Below are 21,041 nucleotides of genomic sequence, written 5' to 3'. Positions count from 1 at the left end.
CCAAGAGAAACTTAAGATTTGTATTATTAGTCATATTTTGAATTAAAATAGGAAAGCTTGATGAAGCAGTCCCTTTCAATGTTTAAGTTACACAGTAGCTATGTTCTAAATTAAGTATGCTTTAATAATTGCACTAAAATTTCTACTGCTAAAGTAATAAAGTTCCAACTTATATATATTTTTTAGTCTACATTTCTTAATATTGCCTGAAAGTATTATTTTTTGTTTTCTTCTTTTCTGAACTAAGCATGGTTTTAGTAATGAGGTGAGATTGTATGAATTACATCGCAAACTCGGACAGCTATGGAAAAAAACACTTTTCCATTCAGCATTCATTTTTTTCACAGATCTTTGTAAGGTAGGTAGGCACTGCTAAGGTTCACAATCTGAAAATTAGGTAAAGCATTATTCGAAGTTTATACAGAAATGATACACTAGGGTGAATTCCAAAGCATAGCTGTAAAATTAAACGGGAGTACCCCAAAAGTTTGATGAGCACGTTCTCAGCTGTCACATTTTAGAATATAACCAACATAATTTGACTCAATAACAACATTTCAGCAGCTTCACTAATTACTTTACAACAATATTAAAAAAATACATGCACTTATGAATAGTACAGAAACACAAAGAACAATATTCAGAAATATCGAGCATACCTGCGTTCGTAGAATTTCACCTTTTGACAGTTGCATATCACCAGTCAGCTCTTTCACAATAATACCCAGAGGTTCAAGACGCTTGCTGAAGTAATTTGTCATTTCAGCTGCCAAAGCCTTCATAGGAGCAACGTACACAATCTGCATCCAAAAGGACACTAGCTTGATAAACGAGCAAACCCCACAATGTCGTTTGTTTCATGGCAACTATTACAAATCACAACTTATTGAGAAATATGATGCTCTGCACATACAATGAAAAATCTTAATAGTGATATATGAAAAGTAGTTATCTTTGCTGGAGGAGCGTACAGCTGTTTAAAGGACAATGGATTTTGTTTATACAGCCTCATCGCTTTCAGAATTGGTTCTGCATCAAAGCTAAATGGATTTTCATAGCTTTTCACTCACATAATAAGATTTTTAGAACAGAAACAAGAAGTACTTTATCAGTAATGAAGTAAATTAAAATTAGTCTTATCTTCCAGCTGGAAAAGAAAAATATACTTGAAAATTCCTGATTTCCTATTCCATGTAAAAATATAATGGGCTTTACCTTACAAGTTATAAAGCTGTTACTTGGTTCATTAAATTCTTACCTTGAACTCATCCTTTTTGATAACACCATGCTGAACATGCTGGCGAATTTCATGAAGGATTGTCAGCATGGCAATGTTAGTCTTCCCAGCTCCAGTGGGTGCACATATTAGCATGTTCTCATTTGTGTTGTAAGCAGTCTCAAAAACTATAGATTGGATTCGGTTCAGTCTTTTCATGCCTTTAAAAGCAAGTTGGCCAATCTGTCAAAAACAAACAACACATGCATTTTGGATTTTTCATGTAAGTGTGTAGAAATAACAAGAAACAAAGCACAATAACAAATCTTGGGATAACTACCTAGATATATTTAGTATTATTCCATGGTTTTTATCCTGATGTTACATCTATCCATCAAATTTTGTATCCGTAAGGAAAACAAAACTTAGAAAGATAATGCTTAAAATTTATCAAAAGCATTAGCTACTTGCTATTTCAGCATTTCACTTTTTCTTAATAAAAAAGTCTGGGAGCAAAACTAATATGCAGTAAAGTAATTATTAATAATTGTACACCAAAAACAACTAAAGTCAGAGCTGTATATTACATATCTTTAAATCTAAGGTGATAAATTATGATCACCACAATGAAAGAATACTCTGCAATACACAGGAACTTGCTGAAGAAACAGATGGCCATTAAAATGATTTATGATTAATTTTAATCAGTTAAGTTAAACTATATAGGGAGAGACAAAAATTCAGGAATAACCTTCTCTTTGATTCTGTGGAAGTACCCATCTTACATTTTTTAACTGTTTAGATCTCCAGAAAGAACATAAAAAGTTGTATGTTCAGTCCCAAATAAACTAGGGATGTTTTAAAAATCTGACAAGAAAGAACTGCTGTAGACAGGTAGAATCCAGCATTTCAAGATCCTAATACTTTTGCAACAGAAAAAAACACCTCAATATATTAATTTGCTAATCAACTTGCACACTTTTAGTTACTTTTCACCATCTACTGTAGCCCACAGCTTCCTTGTGAGGAGAGCAGAAGGACAGCAATGAGCTTTGCTCTCTGGTGGCAAAGACAGAACCCAAGAGAACAGCATGATGCTGTGTGAGGGGAGGGGTCAGAGTGGAGATAAGGGAAGAGTTTTTCATCAACAGGGTAGTCATGCTGTGAAACACGCTCCGCAGGTCACGCCACTAAACATGTGACAGACTTGAAGGAGCATTTGGACAATCTTTTCGAAAATAGTTCGATTGTTGGCTGGTTCTGTGTAGAGCCAGAAGTTGGACTTGATGACCTTTGTGGGGCTCCTCCAACTCAGGATACTCTATACGATTTCCATTCTTCTACAGATTTTGTCACCCTCAGTTGCTTCTATTACTAAATCTGAAAAGTATCCTACTGATACTTCTGCTAACTATTATTTTAATTGTAGGAAAGCACAAAAATCACTGTAATCAGAGTTGTGAAGTCACCTTCTGAAGATCTTCTTCCATTATTACAGTCTCTTCAGCTAATGCACAGACATTTGCTACAGTAAGTAGTATTCTTTCAAATACAATTTTATAAAAAGATGTAAATTACCTGAACAAGACTCAATTTCTTGTAACCTCGAGTAATGCGACCTTAGCAATGAGATCTTTATTGGCTATTCAAATTAACTATTTTATTTAATTGCGCAACAAAAATAAGTCTGTCACCTTGCTGCAACTTCTTGGTAGTAGCTTTGTGAGAGGCTGAGATGCAAATTCCAAATTTAGGCTAATACTCCATTTTCAAAATACATGACAAATCTCTGCTCTTAAATGGAGAAGAATGATGAACTTGATAACTGTCCAACTACAGCTTTATTCCAGAGGACTTGACATGAATGTATGTTGTTCTTGAATATTTAAGTCAATGTGAATGCTATGCAACTACATTTTCTTTTTAATTAACATTCTTGCATATTTAGCAATACTTCTGTTGTTGCAAGGCAATCAGGTCAAAAAACTTGCATAACACTGAAAATACAAGTTCCACTCAAATCAAGTTTTGCATTTTATGTGCATTCCAATATTGGGATACTTAAGCATATCTAAAAGTTATTAAAACAACTATTCTAAACTATTGGTTTTGGTGAATAAAGAAATATATACAACACCAGTATTTCAACAAGTTCTATAAGTACATGAATTTCAGCATTACAATAGTTTTCTCTCTCAGCACTCTATTCTAAAGTTTATTTTGCATACAAGAATGAAGAAGACTATTTGCTTTGCATCAGGTTTTGTATACACAATGTTTAGCTGGTTTATTATCCTTTCATCTTCAAGAAGTAGACCATTCTAAAGTGCTAATGGGCTACCTGAAAATCTGCTGATTACCTTAGAGCTATCATGGTTCAGTTGAACTTTTTTCACAGAATCACAGAATTGTAGGATTTGAAGGGACCTCTAGAGATCATTGAGTCCAATCCCCTGCCAAAGCAGCTCTCTAGCCAAGATTGCACAGGTAGGCATCCAGGCACGTCTTGAAAGTCTCCAGAGAAGGAGACTCCACCATCTCTCTTGGAACCTGTTCCAGGGCTCCATCACATCCACTGTGAAGAAGTTCCCACGCACATTTTTGCGGAACTTCATATGCTTCAGTTTGTGTCCATTTCCGCTTGTTCTATCGCCACACACTGCAGAGAAGAGTGAAGCCTCATCCCTTTGCTTCCTACTCCTTAGATATTTAAGCTGGCTCATGACCAACCTGTCATCCACCAGGACACCCAGGTCCCTCTTCTCAGAGCTCCTCTCCAGCAGGTCATCCCACAACCCGTACTGGTGTATGCGGTTATTCCTCCCTAGCTGCAAGGCTCTACACTGGCCCTTAAACCTCATCTGGTTCCTCTCTGCCCATCTCTCCAGCCTATCCTGGTCTCACTGAATGGTGAGAGCCTTCCAGCATGTCAGCCATTCCTCCCAGCTTTGTATCATCAGCAAACTTGCTGAGGGCGGACTCTATCCCCTCATCAAGATCACTGATGAAGATGTTGAAAAGAACTGGACCCAGCACTTACCCCGAGGCACACTGCTAGGTCTCTAACTGGACTCTGTGCCACCAATCACAACCCTCTGAGCTCTTCCAGTTGGCCAGCTCTCAACCCACCTCACCATCCATTCATCTATTGCACACTTCCTCAGCTTTGTTATAAGGATGCTGTGTGAGAGTGTCAAATGTCTTCCTGAAATCAAGGTAGAGTACATCCACTGCTCTCCCTCCATCCACCCAGCCACTAATGACATCACAGAAGGCTACCAGGTTAATCAAGCAAAACCTTCCCCAAATGAACCCATGCTGACTATTCCTGATAACTCTCTTCTCTTCCAACTGCCTGGAGACGGCATCCAGAACAAACTGGTCCATTATGTTTCCTGGGATGGAGGTGACAATGACTGACCTGTAGTTCCCCAATCCTCCTTCTTGCCCTTTTTGAAGATCGGAGTGACACTGGATATCCTCCAGTATTCAGGAACCCCTCCCATTCTCCAAGACCTCTCAAAGATGATAGACAGCGGTTTAGCAATCACCTCTGCCAACTCCCTTAGCACAGGTGGGTGCATCCCATCGGAATTTATGGCCTCATTAGTCATTTTAGGTTTGTAATTTACCTGTTACTTCATTTTGAGATTTCTTGTCAGGTCTTTGAACAGGGTTCCATTCTTTTTCCCCTCCTACTGCACCCAATTGGTTTTAGAAGCTATTTAGAAATACTCTGCAGTGTTTATATGATATACAGAAGGAAACTCAAAACACGACCAGTGATTACACTAAATTACCAAACCACTATGTTGCACAAAACATGTATTATTTAAATTAGCAACTTCTTAACTGAAGCAGAAGTACAGCCACCTAAAGTCAGCTGTATGTATCTTCAGAAAAGATTTTTTCACAACTCCATAATCAAGTCCTTAATTCTGATTCCTTAATATCCTTAAATAAAGTATGTTAAATTGTTTTCTTAAACTGCTGCCTGAGCAACATATCAGTCCAACTTCCATTAATGTTCAAGTGGGCAATGTAAAGCATCTTATTCCTCTACATTTGGGAGAAATTAAACATATATTCCCGCCCCATAACCTAAAAGCAAGTAGTGACAGAACAATGGGAAATGGGTTTAAACTTAAAGAGCGAAGATTAAACTAGATATTAAGATAAAATTATTTACTGTGAGGGTGGTGAGACACTGGAACAATTTGCCCAGTGACACTGTGAACGCCCCCCCTGCCTGGAAGCAATTCAAGGCCAGGCTGGACAGGGCAACCTGGTCTAGAAGGAGGTGTCCCAGACTATAGCAGGAGATTGGTACTAGATGATCTTAATGGTCCCTTCCAATCCAAACCATTCTATGATTTCTAAGCAGTAAGTTGGTTAACACCAGTAGCACAAAGAAATGTTGATGAGGATTACAAAAATAAAAATAAAAATCTCCAAAACAGATATGGCTACTGCTTTGCCTGGAAAATCTAGTACTGAAGAAAATTGCAGTTAGTTTTTGGCCTAACCTGGAAAATGGTGACCATAATGCAGAGACAGATATCAGGTGAAAAAGATCAGATTTGAACCAGACCATATCCTCTGGACTCCATAAACAATACAGGTCATAATTAAGACACAAAATGTTCTAAAGGGACACATCTGAGTATTTCCATTCACCAAGTCTCAAAATTTAGGATCACGGAAAATTAGGACACTGAAAACTGCAAAGTTGTAAAAACTGAAAAGCTGATGAAATAAAACATTTCTTGCACTGCAAGCAGCACTACAGATTTAATATAACTATTACATATACCTTGAAAAAGATACATGCTGCAGGATATAACTTTTTAAGACTTGTTAAATTTAACTATTTATTTTCCTACTATAGTATCAGTCCCTCTAGATGTAGGCAAATTACTAATGCAAAACTTGAGAGAGGCATAAGGCTTCCTTTCCTGCCTGACTTTAAGATACATTTGATGACAAGTAAGCCAAAATGTGTTCACCTAAGAATGGCAGGGAAGCAGTCTCAAGCCTAAGTGTCCAGTAGGACTTCAGACTATTCTTATCCGAGATAAGAGATTTCATCTCCCCAGGTCAGCACTGAAACCTGTATTAATTAAAGACAAATACTGAAATCAGGCTAACTAAAATACCTGCAGGGAGAGTTATGCTATAACATTTATAAGACAATCAGAATTAGCACATGCTCTTCCCTCATCTTTGAAAGTTCTAACTTTGAAATTACATTTAATACAAATAAAAATTAAATTTGGTCTTCAGTGTAATGTTAAACAGAATTTCAAACACTGTTCTTTACAGTGATGACTGATTACTCCTAAGAACTAATGTGTGCCTTTAGGTATGCTATCAAAGTAAAGCAGATTACCACATTCTTCTTCCACACTTGTACTTGGATTTTTGTTGAGAAATGGCTATAACCTAATAGGAGACAGCAGAAACACTCCATTTACTGTCCAGTCTTAATTACCAAAATGACTAAAAACACTTTGAGTCGCTTTCATTAAAACAGATGTGCTTTATACCAAAAATGGTCGGTCTTTAGCGTGGCATTAACATACCTCTCTCAAGAATGAAAAACAAACCATTAGTAAGTTGTTTTCACAATTGAAATATTTCAATTATTATTCTAATTTAATGAAGTCAATAAACATGATAGCTGCAATGTCAGCAGGTAGGTACATCTGGATTCAAACACTACAGTGATTAAATATGAGGGGAAAAAAACAAACAACACTATGAACCAGAAAGTTGGATTTCTCTGTGCCACTTGCTGTTACACTGTGGTAGACATGGCAATCTGAAATGCCTCAGTATTTTTATAGGTAATTGCCTTTACTATATAAAATTTAAAACACAAATCACTGAATTTACAATCTGTCACAATTGGCAAACTAAATTTTGTCTTCTGTTGAAAGCATAGTTAAAAATACAGCCTTTATGAGAGCAGAGTGACAGCATTTTATATTTTTATGTATTTCTTAAGTACAGATATTTTTCAGTATTTTTTCCCCTACTTAATTCAATCCTATTTTATTCACTTTAAGATGTCAGATCTAACATTTCATATTTCAGAATAATATTTCCAAATTATTTACTTTATATTACATGTTAAGAGCATGCTAAACTACTTTTTCCTAAAACATCTAACAAAAAAAGGCAAACTAAAAGACTACTTTAAAGGGTAATAACAGTTAAAACTAGTATTAACTTTAAACCACGGAGTGAAAATGAGAGAAGAATATTCCTGGAGAAATAAATATTGCTGACAATTTTTCTACAACTCAATTTTGTTCTCCACTTCAGTTAATTTCACATTACTACAAACCAAGAAGGGAGTACCTGTTTTACAATATAAAAGTTAAATGATTTTTTCTGCAGTGTGCTAGAGAAGACTGCGAGGACAAAGAGTCGTCAAACACAGCTATTTCATTCTCACAAAGAAACTAACAGCACTCCTAGAAGTTGTTCTACAACAGGGAGGTGAGGGAAGCAGAAATTTTGATGTAAAGTTACCACAGATTGGAAATTGATATAAAAAACAATATTTAGGAAATATGTCTAATGACTTCTGATTCTAAAAAAATAATGATAAAATAGTATACTATCATCCTCAGCAAATCAAATATGCTGTAATGAATCAGGAAACACATTCAAGCCTCTCAAGAGGCTCTTAAAATAAGCCAAACAGTAGCATTATCTCTTCAATATTGCATGCATCCTCAACACAGTACAATGTAACTGAGACTTTTGGCTGCCATATCTGGGCTTGTTTTCACCAAAATAAAGATTTACAGCAGCAGTTCAGTGAGGATCAACATACCTCTGCTGAACATTTCTGCACCCTTTTTTAAAAAACAAGAACAAAAAAACTTCAAAATGACATTCATTGGTTGAATCTTTACACAAATTAAAGTACTGACTGGCAGACAGGTGTAAGTAGGCACTTTGTTTGATTACTTCTAGCTATAGACAGATGCACCTATTCCCACAGTGGCTCAGCAGGTGTTTCTCAGCAGCTGGTGCCCTTTACTGGTTTGCCTTTGTAAGCGTTCCCATCAGACTTTGAACAATTTCAGAGGCAGCACTACACAGCATACACACACTCGGCAGCTGTGTAGAAAATGAAACAGGCTGAATGGTTTCTTCAAGTCAATTTTATCACACGCTAATATTAAAACATGTATTTGTTTACCTACACTTGTTATTTGCATGAAGGAGACAGAAGCAACCAAAAACTTGAGTAACTGCCAGAATATACAATACTCCGTGAGAGTTGCATAATAAAAATAACACTTTCCAGCAAATTTTGCATAATAATTCACATACAGATGAGTTTAAATAAATGAAATAAATGAAATTCTTAATATACACTGATATAAACAATGCTCAGTATTAGGCTTTGGCCCATGTAGTCAATGAACTATTTTCATCTCTAAAATTATACTGTTTTATAAATGATCGCCCAGATTTTACACAGCTGCTTTCAATGAAGAGTTGCACATTACTGGTACTTACACCAAGCAGAGTATCCATAAAATGAGAATCTGTTTAATTTTCAATTACAATGTCATTAATGAAAGAACTATTATTGGAAACACTATTTTAAATTCTGAAGGAGTTTTCTTGCTCTACATGCGTTTCTCAGTGGGTTCGTTTAATATCTTCATTAATATCAAAAAACTGAAAATTAAAATGTGTTCACAGACACAAAAAGAGCACATTTATTAGATTTTCATAGTACCTAGATTTTCTAGTACCTTAAGTATGGCTTATTCAGGTTATGCAATAACAAAAACTCCTATGTGAGTATGTAAACAGATAAGCCAACACTGAAAATACATGCTGATATAATGTACTGTATAAAATATTTCCTGAACAGCATTTAGAAACTGATGTTTAGAGATACAATGAAAACTTTCTTGTTCTTAAAATTAATAGAACACTAGAAAATATCTTCAATTAAACCTCACATGAAAATGCAATTCAAAGAACAAATGATCAGATCATAATGTAAGCAGAGACAATTTTAAGGCACCAAAAAACAAATTATTCCTAAAAAGTAAACAGAAGCCTGTAAGCCAAAAATAAATAAATAAATAAATAATAAAATCAAAAGGTATCTTTTCACCTTTCTGGGAAGTCATCTTAAAAATCTGTGTAGATGTAGAAGCCCGTATTACCAAGGACAACTTCATAGGTTCATAAGGTTGGAAAGGACCTACAAGATCATCTAGTCCAACCATCCTCCTATCACCATCCCTACCCACTGAACTACTAAATCAAATCCCTTAGCACCTCATCTAAACGCTTCTTGAACAGCCCTAGGGATGGTGCCTCAACCACCTCCCTAGACAATTGGTTTGATTCTAAAACAATCAAGCTTGTGCCATATCAAACCAAAGCCAACGTACCTGCTGTCAAGCCTATAAAAAGGGATCTATGACTGAGGTAGATGGGGAACATTTTGGAATAAGAAATAGACTAATTGAAAATTACTTTTTTTTTTTTTAATCAAGGAGACACTGTACCAACTGAAAATGTAGATGTAAATAGACATCTACGAATTTCTCCAGTAATACCAGTGACCCAAAATTTAATGAAAGTATCTCTCCATTAATTCCCCATTTTAATGACACAAAAATAAAAGCTTGAGTTCATTATGCTTCTCTGGTGAATATTCTTCTAATTTCTGAAAACAATAGCCTGCTTTTAAGTGAACACACTATAGTGATTCAATCCACATAACTATCCAAAAGATAAAAGTCAAGCCATACGAACACACAAAGGAGTACATAATTTTAGCAAATACAGGCTTACATACATCTGATCAGTTATACAATTCCTAGCTCTGAAAACCATGAGCAACAAGATGCATTCCTCCCAGTCCCACAAAGAGATGAAATTTGGTATTCCATAATGATACACTGACACAGATTGTTTTAGTATGTATGGTCTGCTACTCAGTGAAAGCTGCTTTCTGTTCTTAATAAAATCTGACAAAATGACACTTCGGTTTTTACCCATCCCCAATAATTCAGTACCTTCCTCTCTCTTCTGCAACCCACATACATCTATATAAGGGACACAGATCTGTTGTTTGTTTTTGTATTTTTTAATGCCTACCTACTCATCACCTTTTTTGGAATACAATTTTATTTATTTATTTTTCTTCTGGCAGAAAAAAGGAAGTAAAACTCTGGGTACCTGAAGGATATAGAGGGAGAGGATACATCAGACATAAGACACAAAGATGGCTTTGTATCTTCAAAAAACCAACTAAGAATTAATAGGAAATACGCATAGAGAATCACAGAATCACCAAGGTTGGAAAATATCTCCAAGATCACCCAGTTCAACCATCCACCTATCACGAGTATTTCCCACTAAACCACGTCTCTCAGTACATCATTTAAACATCTTGAACACCTCCAGGGATGGTGACTCCACCACCTCCCTGGGCAGCCCATTCTAGAACCTGACCACTCTCTTGGAGAAGACTTATTTCCTTAAGATCTAACCTGAATCTCCCCTGACACAACTTGAGGCCGTTCCCTTGTAGTCCTATTGCTATATACATGGGAGAAGTGGCCGACTACCACCTCACCACAACCTCCTTTCAGGTAGCTGTAGAGAGGAAACATACATACAGAAACACATCATATGTGTTGTATATTTATTGCATATGTACCTACAATAAATATGTAAAATTTATGTATTTCTGCCTTTCAGACATTACTTCATATATTTTGATACTGTTTTTAGAAATGCAAAAGAGCTCTAATTCTAAGAAACATATATAGGAAGATGCATTGTACAGTGCAATCAGATTATGAGACAAAATCATCCATCCATTAAATATATCTTAATTACAAATTAATTCTTTGATTATATATCTACTGCTTCCGTAATGTACCATTTTAATGACAGTTTCTCCAACTTTGAATTATGAGCGAGTACTGAGATCAGAATTCCATTTTACAGGTTGTATGCCATGGCAACAGATCTCTCTGCTGTTGAAGTAATTATCAGTTTCTAATAATAAACAGGATTTTCCTATGCAAAAGATAGTAATTTTATGCAATACAGATCACAAACTACTGGTATGGTATTGCACATTTAACCTCTTTAGAACACTCACTCATGAAAGGTGAAGACCCAACAACCCCAAATATATGAGGTTTGCTCCAAAAGTAATGGAGCAGGCAACTATTTTATTACACTGGCCTGTGACATTAGAGGTGGATGTTGGTGATATGGCAATATAGGTTGAACCTTCCTGCCAATATTCTGTTACATGTTGTTGCCATGTGACAGATGGCAGCAGAGCAACAGTCTCACAAAATGGCATTGGATATGGAAGTGCGCATGAAGCAAACGTGTGGAACTGAATTCCTCCACGTGAAAAAAACTGCACTCGCTCACTGACATTCATCCATGCTAGCTGAACAGCTAAGGAGACCAGACAGTGGATCTGAGCATAGCGAGGTGGTGCGTGGTGTGTTTCAGCAGTGGCAACATAGCAAGTCACCTCCACTGGTGCAGATTTCTACAAGCGTAGCTAACAAGAGTGACTGTTGGAAAATACTGTTTTGTAGCTGAAAATTTTCTCTGTCAAACAGTGTTATTGTGCTATTAACAGCTCTTTTAAACATTATATAAAGACTTTCTTTTTTTTTAATTAAAGTTGGGACTAACATTTGTGGAACTTGGAGGTTTTCTTTAGAGCAATTTCCTTGTATGATTTCATTGGATAAATGACAAAATTTCAATAAGATTAGAAATATTTTTTTAAACTAATCAGTCCAACAGTCAATTGCTATTTGGAAAATATGCAAATGAAATATACACTGAGATCAGCTGTAGAATAAATGTTCAAATGCTCAGGATGTGAAAAACATAATTTATGCAACAGCATCTACATTTTGATTCAGTAGGCTTGTTTGTACAATTCAAAAAGCAAGAAAACATTACAGGAGAAAAAGGGAATATTGATTTTCTAATAATTCCTTCATATAATGTAGAGGGGAAAAATTCTTGTGTGTTAGTAGAAGGAAATGGCTATGAAACAAAGAAATAAATCCTGAAACCCACTTTAAGTAAAAACCTTAAGTCATTTTTCACCAACAGCAATTTGTTAGGTAAAACCTGTTTTCACAGTCTTGAAGAGGAACTTTCCCTGACCTGAGCTTATGACTTTAGAAGTACATTTATTTGGCAAAAAGTCTGGTGCAAAACCACCATTATACTAAGTACAAAAATATATTTCAGTCGTAGTCAAGCTGCATGTCAAGCAGCCAAAGACTCATACATCTAAGCTCTCGCTTACTGTTTTTTCACATTCTTGTTATTGAAACAGCCTAGCTAACATGTCCCTTTTTTAACTAACAGTACAGTAATTCTTCAGACCAAACAGATGTGACCAACTAGCTACTTACAAGTCACTTGTGCTTGTACTGTGGTGAAAACACAGCTCTCCAAATATCAGTAAATATCAATAATAATAATTATCTACAAATCAAGCTGGAGATGGGATTGTGCTTTACTGCAAGGCAGCAGCACACCTGCATTCTCTGTGCAACTCCTCTTGAGGGACATAGGCACCTCACTTGCACTGACAACACAAGAGACGCTCCCGAGCAGCAGCACAGCATCTTCCATACAACAGGAATAGGAAAGAAAATGAGATAACACCCATGGAATTAGACTGAGGCACTGAAGCATAGAGAGGTAGGGGTATTAAAAGTGCTGCTAATGTCAGCAGTTCATGATAGATTATACATTCTGCTTTTATAGAAGATAAATTGTGAAAGGTTGGGCACTTCATCTTACATTTGCAATCAGTACATTATAGGATTAAGCATCTGCAAGAATTTAGATTTTGCCAGTTTAAATCGTGTCTTTCATCTTAGTATCTCTATCATAGCCAATCTAGCCATAAGGTTTCAGGTAATATTTTACCAAACCTAAATATACTATTGTGACAAAAATATGCTATTAATTTTTCTGAAGTAGAGCTCAAAGCGTACTCTGATTACACTGCCAAGCCAAATAAGAGCTTCCTACTGAGGTTCACGCAAGTTTGAGGTATTTTTTCTCCCTTTGGTATTGGTTCAGTTTTGCCATTCTGCCTCACATTTGTACCAAAAAAAAAAGTCTACAGTTCTGTGAACATGATTTGTTATAATTATTTAGAGGAATATATCTGTGTTCTAAGCCAATGTTTATGTCAGCCTAAGGAAGTAATAGAAATGCAAATAATCACTGAATCATAGAATCACAGAATTGTTGAATTTGGAAAAGACCTTCAAGATCAACAGGTCCAACCACGACCTAACCATACTACCGTAACTCTAACAACTCTCCACTAAATAGTGCCCCTGAACACCACATCCAAATGGATTTTAAATACATTCAGGGACGGTGACTCAACCATCTCCATAGGGAGCCTATTCCAGAGCTTAACAACCCTTTCTGTAAAGAAGTTTTTCCTTATATCCAAACTAAACCTTCCCTGATGCAACTTGAGGCCATTTCCCCTTGTCCTGTCGCCTGTCACTAGTGAGAAGAGACCAACCCTGCTCTCACTGCAATGACTTTTCATGTGTTTGAAGAGAGCAATAAGGTCACCGCCTCAGCCTCCTCTCACCCAAACTAAACAGCCCCAGTTCCTTCAGTCTCTCCTCGTAGGGCATATTCTCCAAGCCCTTCACAAGCCTTGCTGCCCTTCTTTGGGTCTGCTCCAGCACCTCAGTGTCCTTTCTGTACTGAGGTGCCCAAAACTGAACACAGTGCTCGAGGTGGTACTAAGTACAGGGGGAGTATCACTTCCATAGTTCTGCTCACCCTAAACATCTAAAACAATAACCAAATACCTAATCATCTAAAACCATACTCAAAATATATTAAATGAAAGATTACTTCAGCTTATATGATCCAGTTTAGCTTTTTACTAAAAGTTTAAAATATAAATGAGCTCCTAATCATGAACTCTGTTCTAGACTTAAGAACTTTGAAGATTAACAGAATATTTACCTATGTATAAAATTACATACTCAAAGATTGCACGTTAACACCTACAATCAAAATCATGTAATGAAGAGAAATAAATATATTGTACTTAAAATCACTCTTGTGCAAATGAAAACAGAGACAAATAAGTAAATCTCCTATGAGACTAAATTCTTGCATAAACAAACATTTCACAGACAGATTTAGTTCTTTTTCAGTCCTCTAGGAAAATAGATGCAGTTCAGGTTTTTAACCTTAAATTAGAGCAGTTACCACTTGAAAACTTCAAATCAAAAATTAGGCTCCTTTATAATATCACTGTGTTGAGTGCAGTTGTTAGTGACTAAAATATAGTGACTATGTTGGACTTGATGATCCTATGGGTATTTTCTAGCCTAAATAATTCTATGATTCTCCCATCTAAAAAGAAATCTGTGTCAGCCATTAAAAATCTTCCCATAAGTCAAATATAAATAGAAGCACCATTCCCTCTAAATCCCAAGTGAACGGCTCTGCAGCACTCTTCCTAACTACCAACCTTCTACACACTTAAGCAAAGTAGTTAAGAAGTGAAGAAAAGCCCAGGAATTATTTTTTACAGTACCAAACACGTACTATTCTGTTCCTGAAACACATGGTAGTATATCATAAAAACGTCCCTGAAGTTTCAAAGGGGATGCACGTTTAGATGGAAAGGTCAAAGTCTTCCATGGTGCAAACCTGCTTTTACTCCTGTCATTTCATCAAAGCAAGGAAAAAAAAGATGGACATATAGAAGAAAGCACATAGCAAAGAAAATTATTACCATCTTCTATTATTACTGTGTAGGTCAAAAGTCTCTAGAGAGGTTACCAGCATTTTGTAACAGCTGGCCCACCAACATGTGGGTCATTTAGGTCTCCCACCCAAACACTGTGTTGAACCGACACCGTCCAAAGCTCTGTCTCTGACAAAAATGAGAACTTCAGCACTTGAGCTTAAAAGCTTGTCACTTATGTTTTCCAAATACAGTTTTGAAGTTGCCTCTTTTCTGGACTTGCAAATATAATTCTGAAAGGAAAAACACCTTAGAAAGAAAAAATCCTTTGTTTCTTCAAATAACTGGCCTAAAAAATTGTAGTACCTGTGGTAAAGTGAAAAATCACCCTGAGCATCATCTTAGGTACAGCCAAAACTGGCTTATGCCAAAGTAACACTAGTGAAAAGATGAAAACTAAAAGAATAACTTCAAAAGAAGAAGACTATTTATCGCTTTTAAATCCATCAGGATTTCTTCATAAATCAGCAAGTACTTGGAGAGCTTTGTGATAAATAAGCTTATAACAGCAACGACAGCCAGTTTGGTTGTTCTATGCTTTTTTTTTTCTCCCTTGGGAAACTTGACTACTATGGGCAGCATTTGCATTGACTTGGTATTTGATCACAAAATCAATACATTGATCTATAAGTTTGAACCAACTCAATCTTTTACAACAAAGAACTACTACTAGTGACATCTTATAACAGTCAATAGATTCAAAACTTCCAGCTTCCTCACAATGCCTTTAGATGCTTCTATAAACTATTTAGTTACATTTACTCTTGCCAATATTTCTTGTCTATCTGTTTATATTATCTTGCTCATATACCAATGCAGAGAAATGATAGCTATCTTATAAGCACATATGTACTACATAGGAAGAGCAAAACAAGTTTATTCTACTACTTCGCAAAAGTTTATCAAAAATAATAAATTAGAACGAAAATCTTCTTGCCTTCTAAATTCTCTTCAGCTTACTGGCAAAAAGTTTTATTCACCAAACAATACGTTAAGTGCTTAAAGATCTAAAACATATAGCAAAAGAGAAATTGTGCCCTAAACAAAGACACTTGTATCTTGACTGGAAATACCTTTAAAAAAATACACAAATCAGCAATCTAATCTTTACTTCATTGAGAAAGTATTCAGGTAAGATTCAGTCTATGAGTTGCAACTAAAGAAACAGGAATCTGAAAAGTCCTGCAGTTGGACAAACTATTCGTAGATCTGTCATCATTCTTTGCAAAATATATATTGAAGTATGTGTACATTTAAACATGTAAGTATCCACTCATTCAAAATTCTTTGCTGTTGACAACTTGCTGGATGCGTAGTAAGAAGGAGAAACAGTCTTTAAATACATGCCTATTTCAGAATTTTACTTTAAAGCTGAAAAGTATACTTCTTGATGATACAAAGCCTAAAAGATTGTGAAAATTTTATAAACTCTGTATAATTGATGAATTCCATAACACTATGTATACATAAATAAGTATCAGTAAACTATTTCTTTTAGATGTTTTTTCTTCCATCAGATATATATTTTTCTGGCAGGTTACTGTCTCTTGAAATATTGGTACTTTTACTAATTCATCTGTAAAGTTTTGCTAGTTTTTAGAACTGTGCTTAAGGGAGAGACATTTCATTGCAAACAGCTGTCATGTTGAAAACTGTCATATAAAGCGTTGCATTTTACAACTGCAGGGGCTCAACTTTTCTATCTGGTTAAGCTGTCAGTCACTTCATAAAATGGTAGTAGGTACTGTCACCCAAGTATAAAATAATAGATTCAAATGTTAAAATTAAACTGTCTTCTGTTTTTAAACAGTGAAATCATTGTGTAAGAGAATCCTTACCAAAAACCTCAATGAAGTGCTTTGGGCAACTGCATTAGATTTATATTCTCATTTCCTTTTTTCCCATGAAAAAAAATTTCATGTTGCATGCCACTGAAGAACTAAAAACAAAGATTTCTTTACAAGAATATATGGCTTGCTCTTGGTGTTCCCATTGAAATCAGGAGCAAATATTCCATTCTTCCATAGAGTTGAAATATATAATGAAAAGCAAGCAAGTACATGTGATAGACTAATGCTGGTTCTAGATTGTGAATACTAAACCACATTTGTTGCTCATTTCTTTTTTTCCTTAGCTCAGCTTTTTCACCATCTTATCATCAATAAATTTTAAAATGTTAATGTCTTCCTTGCATTTTTTCCTCATTGATCTCTACTTTCTATCAGCCAATTTTTACTAATAATGAAGCCTTTTTGCTATTCCAGAATGTTTTGCACCCAGTAATTACATGGTACTCAATACTATGTAGCAGTGTCATACTACAAGACTGGTCTGCACAATAGTGCAGTGCAGTTACCAGCCAATCTACAGAAGTCAAGATGAAGAAGCCCAGACTCTACTCCATGTGGCCAACAAAAAGAGAACAGAATGGCCGTAATCTTCTTCCCTTGTTCCTTTATTTTTTAAAGAACATTTTAGAGATTCAAGTCACAGCTCCAAAACAGAAATAGCCAAATAGGTAATGACAAAGGAAGAGAGAACTGCAGCTCGTAGTAGTAGTTTAGACAGGAATTTCCTTGATCAGATTCATCACGAACTAAACTACATCCTCCAACAAACATTCTCAAAATTAGTGATGAAATTAAATGGCTGCATGTGCACATTACTAATCACAATATTAAGTCATAATGTTTTCTCCTAAACTTTTTTAATAGCAAAGTAAAAACTAATTTCATATCGCTCAATCTCAACTGCTTTACTCACCTCATCTAAGTCTTTAATGTAAACAATTTTCTCTTCGATGCCAATAGGCATTGGTTCACTATGGGGGATCTTCACCTCCTCATACATTTTGTTGTTTTCTCTCTGAACTGATTCTGGTAAGAACACCTAAAACAGTATTAGAGGAAAATTAATTGAAAATATTAAAATGGAAAATTTAATTACTTACAGGCCACTGTAACAATGTTACTTTCCTTCAGAAAAACGAATCCCAAATAAAAGCAATTCTCTTTGATTCATTTTATAGATAGCACAGAACCTCCTAAATGGAAAATAATAAGTTTTACTAGTAAGAAAATGGTTTCAAAACGATTTTAAGTAAAAAAAAGATAACTCTGTTTTATTAAATTTCAAGCCATTAAGTCCAGAATTCCATAAAATCATTTCAGTGGTTTCCAAAAGACAGAAGGAAAAAAAACAGTATTTTAATGACTTAAGTGACCCTAAAAATAAAAAGAGATAAATTGGTTGAGAGTGAGATTCTCTATTTTAGGGTTAAACTGAAAACAAAAGTATGTGAGTATTTAAAACGCTATGTAAAAAAAATCACAGCTTCATTCATAGGATTCCAATTAGTATGGGAATCTCCAAGAGAACAAAGGGAACCATGCTGCACTGGGATAGTAGAATCACAGTAGAAGGGTCATGCATCAAACACATACCTTTGCACCTCCAATGAATGCTGATGTTTTCATAGCTTCAGCTCGGGAATCATAAACGTGTGGATAATGAATTCTTTCAAAGTCCACTTCCCTCTGTCTGCTTAGAACAGGCATACTTCGAGCATTCAAAAGTGCTAGCTCCCTGTAAGCAGAAAATAGCAGAAATTCTATGCATTGTGGGCAACCATCACAAAAGGTGGGCATGGTATATTAAAGACAGAGCAAACATTAGGGAATCACAAGGAACAAGAGCACTGTATAAAATTATTAACAACGGAATTTTACAGTGTTATTCACTGGCATCAATTAAACTATGCACACTTGTCGAATAAAAATCAATACAATCAGTGCAAGGCCAGCCCCCTAAACTAATGTAGTTTTGCATCTTTTTACATAATACAGCAACAAACATTCATAGTTAAATACCAGTACCACTATATTCTTCTCAATATGAAATGCAACACCTTATTTGCTTCTTTTTCTTTCCCTCCCTTATTCCTCCCACTACCTTTAGTTGATAACATGGAAAATAGTACCCATTAATCTGGAGAAGAAAAAAAGAAAGATAGTTTTGATAGATTTAGTAGACTTCATAAATCTTAAGCAAGAATTGTGCATACAGGAAGAAAGATAGTATACCCCTCTAATCTGCATCTCCAACCCACATTGATGAGACCAAGAAGAATCTCATTAAGCAGATCACTGCTCTCTTCACCTGAAAATTAGGTTTTCATATTAAAAAAATTCTACACTTGTAATAAAACGTGACTTGAAGTCAGAAACACCTCATCTACAAAGCAAACTAAAAGCAAATGAACATTTATGATAGGCTGAAATAGCACTTACAACAGAAATATTTTTCAAATGTTGGCATTTAATACCTTTGCATTCGCAGCTCTTTGGGATCAAAGCACATGAGTCTTTCACCAGAAAATTCTCCATCTTCCGCAGCTTGTTTTTCTTTCCTGGCATTTCGTTTTTCTTCACGACGATACTGTTTCATTAACAGCTTCTCTTGTTCAGACTGAATTGTAACCTGACAGCCATAATTGGGTTTAGTATTTTCACCTATAAACTTCTTGCATTGCTCTGCAACATAAAAACAGGTGTACATCTTCCTAAGTACTGGATTCCACTATTTTTGTTGCCCAGTTTTCTTCTAAATACATGTATTTTTAAATAGGTTTGCTTTAATTAATTATGCAGAAGTTGGTCATAAGAATTCATAAGAAGTAACAGCTCATCATTTGAAGGTAAGACACTTTAAGTCACCACCCAAGAAAAATTGCTTACCCCAAAGCAATAGGAGGAATACCGCAAACTAGCAGCAAAAAAAAGCAGCTATCTGTGGAACTTATGATAATTTCATTAATACTAGAAAAGTTACTTATTTGTCCCCTTACAAGTATACACTGCTAAGTAAGTAAAAAGTCTGTGCATGTAAACAAAAGTTGTTTTTTTTTTTTCCAACAGCCTCTTCACCTAACAGTAACCATGTATTTAGTACAAAACATGACTATTGAAAGCATACCCACAGCTTAATTTCCCTGAACAACTGAGAAAAGAAACCTTATTCTATGCAACCATGTGGACTCCTTCCATTTTTGTGGAAAAGCAGTAGGACTAAACAGTTACAATACAAAACTGAGTAGTTACAGTACTCAATAAGTTGATAAAGCCCAGTCACATCTGCTTTTCCAATGCCCATATCGTTTTTTACTCCAGACTTAAAGATACAATCAAATCTATAAGCAATGTGATGAACAGATTTTTTATTTCATTATAACTGCATCAGTATTTTTAAACATCTGATTCAAAATTCTGTGGACAGATTAGCTTACAGAGGTTCAACTGAATATAAAATACTCAGTTATATTTTGAATGTACTCCTGCAGTCCAACCCTGAAGTTGAAAATTGAGTACTTCTTTTTATCAAATAAACTCACTTGGCTGATGTTTTGAAGAATTCGTGCCACAGTTTTTACCAACAGTAACACCGAAAATCATGCTTCTCAAGCACGCACACCAAATAAAGAGTCCGACAACAACTTGTTAGATATTGCTGAAAAAAATCTAACAAACTGTCAGAATACTTACAGCAATAGCTTTAACTCTTGTCTTGTATTTAAAGGAGATAACAACGGATGCAATTTTCTGCCTAAATTTAATTCAGATCTAACACACTAGGACTATTTTATTTGTCTGATAAGCACAACAATCACCTTTATGGCAGTGGAAGTAAGTTGTTTAATAACCTTGACTTGTGCCCATTTTCTGAAGACACAAAGAGCTCCAAGTTGACTGTTTTTCCAAACACAAATGGTTCCCTTCCCCACATGCAGTTTTTGGAAGCTGAGACTACAGATCCCATTAGGGACTTCAATCAACTAAAGAGAGCCCTACTAAAATAAATAACTCAAACTTGGCTTAGAACATCTTCAGTCTCAGAGATGATACGCAAACATCATTGATTTCTATATTACAGTGAAAGAAAAACTAGGCCACTCATAAAAAAGCTTGTCTTGAAAGCACC

General features: G+C 35.5%; 1 protein-coding gene across 3 annotated transcripts in view; it reads right to left on the bottom strand.

Moving 5' to 3' along the window:
• Window positions 1-21,041, bottom strand: part of ASCC3 (activating signal cointegrator 1 complex subunit 3) — a 263,322-nt gene that overhangs the window by 200,330 nt on the left and 41,951 nt on the right. For all 3 annotated transcript variants that reach the window (XM_065735653.1, XM_065735658.1, XM_065735666.1), the window contains exons 6-10: window positions 19,390-19,597; window positions 18,509-18,650; window positions 17,829-17,954; window positions 1,259-1,459; window positions 660-800 (exon numbers count right to left, since the gene is read on the bottom strand). In XM_065735653.1, the coding sequence (XP_065591725.1) occupies window positions 660-800; window positions 1,259-1,459; window positions 17,829-17,954; window positions 18,509-18,650; window positions 19,390-19,597 (818 nt within the window). The remainder of the gene's footprint in view (window positions 1-659; window positions 801-1,258; window positions 1,460-17,828; window positions 17,955-18,508; window positions 18,651-19,389; window positions 19,598-21,041) is intronic.

This window comes from Cyrtonyx montezumae, unplaced genomic scaffold (assembly GCF_038088225.1).
Source record: "Cyrtonyx montezumae isolate F1298 unplaced genomic scaffold, pur_monq_1.0 scaffold_0, whole genome shotgun sequence".
NCBI lineage: Eukaryota > Metazoa > Chordata > Aves > Galliformes > Odontophoridae > Cyrtonyx > Cyrtonyx montezumae.
Note: the sequence above shows the minus strand (reverse complement) of the source record. Positions and strands in the feature narration are given on the sequence as shown.